The sequence below is a fragment of the Hyla sarda genome, chromosome 6 (genome assembly GCF_029499605.1).
Source record: "Hyla sarda isolate aHylSar1 chromosome 6, aHylSar1.hap1, whole genome shotgun sequence".
NCBI lineage: Eukaryota > Metazoa > Chordata > Amphibia > Anura > Hylidae > Hyla > Hyla sarda.
In genome coordinates this window covers 203,794,994-203,804,587 of record NC_079194.1, presented here as the reverse complement: position 1 = coordinate 203,804,587, position 9,594 = coordinate 203,794,994, and the positions used below count along the sequence as shown (strand labels likewise).

Here is a 9,594-nt window from a genome sequence, read left to right as displayed (position 1 = left end):
TATCCTGCCTGACGAAGAGCCCGATGCAGGCTTGAAATGCTTATGTGCGCTACATCTGTATAATAAAGCTGTTTGCATTCACCTTTGCACTGGCTTTGTTCAGTTTGATTGGAAGAAGTGCAGACCAGATGTTCTTTTTTTCTCGTTTCCTGCACAGTTGTTCTTTGGATCCGCATTGTGCCGGTGTGAAGTTGCACTATCTGGGAGAACCAAGAGGCTGCTGACACAGAACTTTATTGATCACTCATGCCTTTTAAGATGTTGTGCTCTTAGTTCAACATCATTCGGTAAGGAGCCAAACTGTTATTTAATTCTGTGTCCTCACTCCAAACGGTCTAGGGGCGCATGCCTTTTTTTATTTACTCAAAATGCATTGTTTTCCCACAGCAAATCATGACAGTCCTCCCTGCCCAATCCCATCCTACAGTAATCCCAGTGCTGTTACCGAACATCTTACATCACAGCAGACTATTGCACAGTCAGTGAGGTTGCAGTACCTTCTGATTATTCCCTGTATGTTCCTCTGCCTGAGGCATTGCTCAGCACAAGGCAGTATGCTTTAAACATATCTTATTCTTCCACGAATTTGCCAGTAAAGATATATATATATATATATATATATATATATATATATATATATATATATATATACACACACACACACACACATATATATATATATATTTGTATATATGACCGAAAGATGGTGAAGTAGGCTGTAGGAGCCGGTCAGAGGTGATGACATCACTCAGGGGGAAGGGCTTCAGCTTAGAGACAACATGCAGCCAAGACATCAGATTATAATGCGTTGTCTCCTGAGAGCGGGAGAGAACCACACAATTTCCCATCAGGGGTAAATTATATATCTTGGGGTAATGGTCTTATTTAAATCCAATTTTTTTATACTGGAATACCACTTTAAACAATTCCTTCTTGTAATATTGGTCCCTTAACAATAAATTGATCAAAAAGTTGCGCTCAGCTGGGACCTCCAACAATTTTGCAGTAAGTGTTCAGTTTCCCTGCAGCGCCACTACAAGGAAAACTAAGTATTACACAATTCTATTTAAATCAATTACTTCTATGTGTAATGAAGGACAGGAAGGCACTTTTTGTAACCCTTTTCCACTATTCTAAACAAAGGACCCCTTCTATGAAAAACCTTTCCATAGACCTTACAAGATTGAAGTGGACATGTCATGAATTCACCTGTATGTTATATCATTTTTTTCCCATTTGGGCTTCCTTGGAAAGAACTGATAGTTGGACACATCTGGGTTACCACATCTAGGCTTTTTCATCGTTTCAATTGTCTTTTGATCCATCTCTCCTGTCTCTGGAATATGAAAGAATTTCTGCATTTTCTTTAATGTATCTTTTAACACCATCAGACATGAGTCTTTAGGACAGCCGTAGTACTTCAGTAGGTATTGCTGTAAGGTAAATATAATGATAATATAACAATTAGGAATATGACATTATAACATTTTATACTCAGTATAATTTCGAGCATTGTGAATACACCACAAAAATACTTTTACTAGATCTTACATTTATTTCATTAATGTAACCATGATATTAAATCTGTGGAGCAAATAAAGAGAATAACTTCTATGTGCATTTATAGGTGTGTCTTTTCCACAATGATATATACTGCATAGCTCATCAATGGTTCACAGACAAGCGGAGTATAGGTAAAAGAACATGAAAACGTTGTGGTTGACCTTTCTATATATAGGATGATAATTTTTTGGGCATCTTCTTTTTATGAAATATAAGTTACATTTTAATAGGTGAGTGCAGAAGTTTACTTTTTTATTATCAAGCTTGATTACGGACATTGTTTTCTCTGTACTTCATGCACCTCTATCTTCCAGACTAATACTCCCACTGGTGACTTATAGTTTGGTGCAATACTTTGTGGTAGTGTAGTGCCATCCCCTCTTTCCTCAATTTCCATCCTGTATAGTAAACTCCACAATGCATGGCAATTTTCACTTTGAATCATTCACGAAAATAACAGTTGTGGTTATAACAATGGTGGCTTGTGTCATTTAACTTTTTTATGAGGCACAGGCACATGGTACTCAGGGTTCAGAGGCACAATGGCTCTACTTAGACCTTAAAGGAGAACTCCAGTGAAAGTAAAGGATAGGGGATAAGTAGCTGATCGCGGGGGTTCCGAGCGCTGGGACCCCCCACGATCTCCAGACCTCATAGTGACCATAGATGACACGTCCTCCATTAATTTCTATGAGAGCACTAATGATGTCTGACTAAGTTCTTTTTGGCGCTCCCATAGAAATGAATGAAGCCTGCAGCACGCGCTCCTCACTGAGCAATATTGTGTTGTTTTTATGTAATAAATGTACTTACCTTTGAAAAAACTTTGAGTCCCTGCTGATCCATGCTAAAAAAAAAGGGAACCGAACCTCCAAGAAGATCCACAGCTGAACAAGTCGAGATCATCAAGAAATGGGTGGAACGAAAGTAGGAGAGACAAGTTTGCCGGCACGAGGGGAGCAGGACGGATATCGGATCCCCTCGGTGAAGTAAGTGCACCGAGGCATATATATATATATATATATATATATATATATATATATATATATATATATATATATATATAAATAAAACTATGCTTGAGAAGTTGCAATTGGAATAGGTGTGTCCGCTCCTTGTTTTCTTCCTTTTTTTCCTAGCCTTGATCCAAATCGGGTGGAGAGGGATCTCCTCACCAGAAAAGAGTATAGCAGCAACCGTGAAGTTTAAAATATTTCAAGACGCCTGTTCAAATTGTGAGTGGTCTTTATTGGCCACTCACAGAGTATAAGTGCCATATCTCGTTTGTTCCCCTAAATTTTTGTGTCAGATTGAAAGTGAACCAGCAGCCGCTCCCAAGTTTTTTTTTGTATTTTTTTTTTTAGTTATATGCCACTAAAACATATAGTAGAGATAAATTCACTCTAACCCACCCCCATTTGTGAGGGTGGGCATTTTTGTCTGAAGTCCCATACAAATCTTCTAGTATATCTCCTGATCGCGTTACTCTCAGGCTTCAGAGACTTTAAAACATCCTGCCGGAAAGGTCAAGGTGTAGAGAATGGTTCGTTCGGGGGACGAGATATGAAGTCTAGATATGCTGATGGGATATGAGGACAGGATATGAGGTTGTGATATGAGGATGGTATATGAGGACTAGATATGAGATTGGCATATGAGGACAAGATAGGAGGTTGGCATATGAGGTTGGGATATGAGGATGGCATAAGAGGATGGGATGTGATATGAGGACAGGATAAGAGTTCGGGATATGAGGACAGAATATATGGTTGAAAAATGAGGTCGGGATATGAGGACACAACGTGAGGAAGGGCTATAAGGCCTGGATATGAGAATGAGAAGTCGGGATTTGAGGACGGGATATGAGGTCGGCATATAAGGTTAGGATTTGAGGAGGGAATATGTCAGGATTTGAGGTCGACATATGAGGTTAGGATTTGAGAATGAAATGTGAGGATGGGATGTGAGGACATGATATAAGGACAGAATAAGAGATCGGTATATGAGGACGGAATATAAGGTTAAAATATGAAGTCGTGATATGAGGATGGCATATGAGGACAAGAAATGAGGAAGGGACAAATGGACAGGATATGAGGTTGGCATATGAGGTTGGGATATGAGGACGGGATTTGAGGACGGGATAAGAGATCAGGATATAAGGACAAGATGTGAGAACAGGATATGGGGACTGGATATAAGGTTGGGATGTGAGGATAGGATATAAGGACAGAATGTGAGGACAGGTTATGAAGGTGGAATATGAGGTCCGGATTTGAGGATGGTATATCAGGACGGGATATGGAGACGGAATGTAAGGGCGGGATATGAGGATGGTCGGGGTATGAATATGGGTTTTGAGGACGGAATATGAAGCTGGGATAACAAGTCAGGATATGAGGACAGGAAATGAGGTTGGGATATGACAATGGAATATGAGGAAGAGAGCGTCATTGTTGATATTCCTCTCAAACAGGTTTAGGTAAGAAGACCGTGCAATGCTAGATACTCTGCTAGCAGTATGTAACTATGCATAAGTATGCAATACATAGTCACACCAAGTCAGCTACAGCTAATGTAAATGGTGGCAATCTTTGTTGAAGTGCCACAGCATATGTTAGTGCAGTATATACAGCATTTCACATAAGTGAGTTCACCCCTCACATTTTCGGAAATGTTTTATTACATCTTTTTGTGGTGAGCCATGGGGTGTGAAGGTGAGGTGTATGGGGCAGACGTTATAGCCCAGGGGCAGATGGTATTTACCCCTAAATGTTCGTGATGCCAGGGCATGGTTAAATCACATTTTTATGTGACAACACTGAAAAAAATGGCATTCTGTTACAATATAAAGTAGTGAGAGCACAGCCAGGATCATGCTCTGCTTCAGTATGTTACGGTACATGTTGCCATTCATGGTTATCTCAATGAACTGTAAATCCCCAGCAGCACTCATGCAGGCTCAGACCATGACACTCCCACATCCATGCTATCCTCAAGACACACTTGTCTTTGTAGTCCTCACCTAGTTGCTGTCACACACACTTAACATAATCCAAACCAAATAAATTTACCTTGGGCTTATCGGACCACAGGACATGCTCCCACCTCTTCAACCACTGCAGCAATGTTGGTTGACCATGGAAAAGCCTGTTCTTTGGGTGACCATGATGAGGCCTGTCCTGAATGGAACCTTTTGCGTGAAACTGCTGTATGGTCTTGCAGACACTGATGCAGCTCAGTTTCAGGGTCTTGGCAATTTTCTTACAGCCTAGGCCATCCTTATGTAGAGCAACAATTCATTTTTTCAGAGTTTTTTTGCCATGAGGTGCTATGTTGAACCTCCAGTGACCAGTATTAAAGTGCAAGAGCGATAAATTAAAGACACCTGCTCCCCTCTTACACGAGACACTAACGAGCAGCATGACACTGGGGAGGGAAAAATAGCTAGTTGGGCCCAATTTGCTCATTTCCACTTAGGAGTGTACTCACTTTTGTTGCCAAAGTTTAGACATTAATGGCTGTATGTTGAGTTATTATGAGGGGACAGCAAAATTCAACACTGTTATTCAGTGTTGTCACATGAAAACCTGTAGTAAAATATTTATAAAAAATGAGGGGTGTATTCACTGTAAGATACTTTGTCTCCTGCTCCAGTAGCACTCTGGCCTTATTTACTGGTTAATCTCTTAAGACTCGGCTGTGTCATCACTACCTCAGTCCCCTTTCTGTCAGTGACGGGAATTAGATGGCACCCATCTTTCCATGACCCATACAGCAGTTGCAACGGTTTAGTCACACTACTTGTCATGGCCAAGCATACACTAGTTGCCAGAATGCCTTTCCAGCAGGCATCTTTCTTTCTCACAGTGGCGGTTCATCCAAGAGGTCAGGAACCCTGATGTTTCTCTTACATCTCCAGAAAAACACAACTCTGCTTGACTTATGCCACCCAATTTGACAGTGAGCTTGCACACTCCCTCACAGGATGGTCACATGGTCTCACATACATGAATCATATTCACACACAGGGATCCCTATGCTAGCCCCTGCTAACTACCTAATAGCTCCATGGTGTCTATGTGTATAACTGCACAGATACCTGAGAATATCAATAATGTATAAACAGTATTTAAAGGGGTTCTATGGCCCTAGACATCTTATCCACTATCCAAAGGATAGGGTATAAGATGTCTGATCGCGGGGGTACCGCTGCTGGGGTCCCCTGCAATCTCTCATGCAGCACTCTCCATCATCAGCCTCACAGAGCAAAGATCGCTCTGTGTCTGATGACTCGCGATCACGGGGTCAGAGTATTGTGACATCACGGCTCTGCCCCCTCATGACATCACACCCTGCCCCTTCAATGTATGCCTATAGGAGGGGGCGTGATGGCACGATACTCCGGCCCCATGATCGTGAGTCATCAAAGCTGAAGCTGATGATAGGGGGTGCAGCATGAGAGATTGCGGGGGTCCCCAGTGGCGGGACCCTCACAATCAGACATCTTATTCCCTATCCTTTGGATAGAGGATAAGATGTCTAGGGCTCGAGTACCCCCTTTAAAATGTACAATGCACTACATGTGACAATCTGCAATATCTTTGGTAAATAAAGGCACAAATGGCTAACACAAACAGTTCACACCATGGCATTAAATAGGCATTTTGTAAGGAGTGCACTTGCAAAGATGTTTTTGCGCATTTTGTTGACACCCTATTTCATCCTCCTCACATGTACACAGGGAAGGACATACATAGACACATGATAGCACACCTCTCACAATTAGAGACCTAATATTAAAGGCCCCATATTAGCACCAACCTAAAGTAGGCTTTAGGTAAAAATGTACACATTGCCTAGAGCATGGAGTGCAGTGACAAGGCATTGACAAGCACATATAATACACAGAGTGCACATGCATCGAAGTGGCATAACTTGCTCAGATTGTGTGGTACACACAGTGGCCTACTGAGAGAACATTTAGCTAAACAACACAGAGAGAATGGCACTTCTTATTATGGAAACATCTCTGATTGTTACTAGAGTGATGGGAATTCTGCCATTTTTTTATTTTTCCAGATATGATTTGTCTAGATATGTTGTGTAGCCAGCCTGCAAATGTTTGCCGATGACCCATCGCGTGACTATGTTGTTTCAACACTATTGATGCAACGATGTGTGATGCCTAGCCCTAACAGCTGTAACAGATAAATAGGAATAACTTACTACAGTTATAAACATGTTCACTTGTAGCCCATACTGAAAAAAGTACAAAACATCTAAAACCTAAGACTGAAGTAAAAAAGTTCAAAACGAGTCACTTCAAAGAGGCACCATATAATGCTACAAATGTGTAAAGGAAAACCAGGGGTTAAAGAAGCTTGAGCTATAACAATTATCTGGCTGCCATTATCTTTGCGTAGGCATTGTCCTAATAAAAAAAACTAACTCTACATTTAACAGCCAAGTGCATGGATTACATGTGTGGTGGCCATCACAATATGGTATCAACTAGGGTTTCCATATGTGGTGGTCAGCCATGGTTCAGAGCAGTTTTACAAATGTTAGAGTTCCTCAAAATTCCATGTGTGCTACCCTACGCTTTGTTCATAGCAGTAAAGGCTTTCTATTTTTGTACCACCTTGGATTTAAATGTGTAGTGACCACCCTTGGTTCATAGCAGTAAAGATTTTGTATATTAGTACCACCTTGAGTTTACATGTGTGGTGCCTTTCCGTGGTTCATAGCATTAAAGGCTTTTTATTATGGTACCACTATCTGTTTACCTGTATTGTGCCCACCCTTGGTTCATAGCAGTAAAATTTTGTATTTTGGTACCACCTTGGGTTAAAATGTGTGGTGCCCCCTCTTGGTTTAAAGCAGTAAAGGCTTTGGAGGATAATTTTCAAAACCTGTCCAAAGGAAGTTGCCGAGTTGCCCATAGCAACCAATCAGATTGCTACTTTCATGCTTGTATTTTGGTAGCACATTGGGTTTACATGCACGGTGCCCACTGTTAGTTCATATGTTGATAGAGATTTTCAATTCTAAGTGATCTTTGTAATTAAGTACCACCACAGGTTTGCATGTGTACTGCCCACTGTTGATTTATATGAGTATTACCATTGTCAGTGAGCTTTGTAATTTAGTATTACCTCAGGTTTAGATGTGTGGTGCCCACCCTTGCTTCATAAACAGTAGTAGGGTGTGTTCCCACAGGGCGTATACGCAGCGTATTTCACACTGCGCAAAATTCACAGCAGCAGCGGGAAATACGCTGTGTATTCCTTGCTCACTATACACACAGGGCTTTCCGGCGGCAGCCCTATGCGTGTAGTGAATTTTGGAGGTGGGGCCATGTGCCAGCGTGTCTGTGACATGCGGCTCCGCCTCCAAAACTCACTACACGCACAGGGCTGCCGCCGGAAACCCGTGTGTGTATAGTGAGCAAGGAATACACAGCATACACCGCTGCTGCCGTAATTTTGCACAGCATGAAATACGCTGCGTATACGCCCTGTGGGAACAACGATTTTTCTATTCGGTTTCGCCATACGGTTTAAAAATTTTTTTATGCAACCGTACACAAAACCGTGCCCACAGACTTTCCGTTCAAAACCGTATTTACCATAATTTATACAGTTGTCTCCAGTTTTCAAACCATATGGTTTTTTACCTTTTTTCTGGACAGAAAACCATGGCCTACCACAGTTTATCTGTATGAAAAAACTGATTTTAACCTAGGACTGTAGGTATTTACGGTTCGGTGCAGGTTTGTCTATCCGGTTTTTAACCTTGCACATGCGCAGTACGAGCCAAAAGAACTGAAACTTTATTAAAATTTACAAAGAGAATATAGATTTTTCAAGATAAAAACCATATACAACCGTATGTAACCGGACTACAAATTTGTAACCATTTACTGTTTTAAACCGTATATGGTTGATTTTCAGTAAATACGGTTAGGTCTGTTTTTTGGAATCCGGTTTTCTAAAAAATAAAAAAAAATAATTATCTAAAAACTGTATAGCAAAATCGTGGTGTGAGCCTACTCTTACAATGGTTTCTTTTTTTCTAAAAACACATCACTATAACAATGTTTTTTTTATGTCTGGAACAATTACACCATTTTTTTTTTCAGCTTCCAACTTCTACGTGTAAAACCTCGACAATTCAATTCCTGTTATGTAAGTTTTATAAGTGATTGTTTTGTTAGGTTTTACCCAGATATTGCAATGTCTATGGTTATCTCAGGTAGCCTGGACCTGCTTTATGGGCATGAAACAACTTTCTTCAGGTCTGGATATCCAGTGTAAACTACAAGAAAAAGCCAGTGGCATTAGACTACTTACGGTGACCATGTCTTTGTCCGTTTTGGGCGAGTTGTCTCCTGGAAACTTTATGATGGGAGAAGGTGCAGCTGTGTTCAGGTCAAACTGAACAAAGAGCTGGTAACAAAAGGCACAGAGCTGAAGTATATGAAGGGACTTCATGTCTTCTGGGCACTGCCACGTCTGTAGATATCTTAGGAGCTCCTGCTTAAAGCTCTGGGCAGTGGAGAGGTAAAAAATCCCTGTGTGTGGCTGCTGAGGTTTATGGTCAGGCTAAGTTCCTTTGTATGTGAAGGATCCAGATGTACTGAGCACACTGCAGAGGAAACAGGAGGGGGAGGCCAGATGTGGTGGGTAGGATGTCCTTATTAACTCTCAAAGTACTAGCTCCCTGCTAGACTAAAAGATTCTCATTGTAGTCGATTTCTGCGCCAAATCCCACAGGCATAGGAATGGCAAATCCTGCTAGTTTAGTGTTGGGTCGTATTTGTATTGTACAAATGTAAATTAGGGTTCGACAATTCTCTGATATAGAAGTATATAATAACTTTGGTTGCCATTGACCTGGGGGTTCGGCAGTGATCAGTGGCCCTAAATTTTGGCATAAGGAAAATATAGTATCAAGTAGTAAAGTAATACATAAAGGCACAATAAGCATGCTGGTTACAGTTCAAACTAGCTGGTGCAGTACACAGGG

The 9,594-nt window shown here is 41.1% G+C and overlaps 1 protein-coding gene across 1 annotated transcript in view; it reads right to left on the bottom strand.

Moving 5' to 3' along the window:
- The window catches only part of MMP2 (matrix metallopeptidase 2), a 73,815-nt gene extending 64,611 nt beyond the window's left edge, over positions 1–9,204 (bottom strand). Inside the window, exons 1-2 of the mRNA XM_056526302.1 lie at positions 8,919–9,204; positions 1,210–1,433 (exon numbers count right to left, since the gene is read on the bottom strand). Coding sequence (XP_056382277.1) covers positions 1,210–1,433; positions 8,919–9,059 — 365 coding nt within the window. The 5' untranslated portion in view covers positions 9,060–9,204. The remainder of the gene's footprint in view (positions 1–1,209; positions 1,434–8,918) is intronic.
- Between the last annotated feature and the right edge of the window lie 390 nt (positions 9,205–9,594).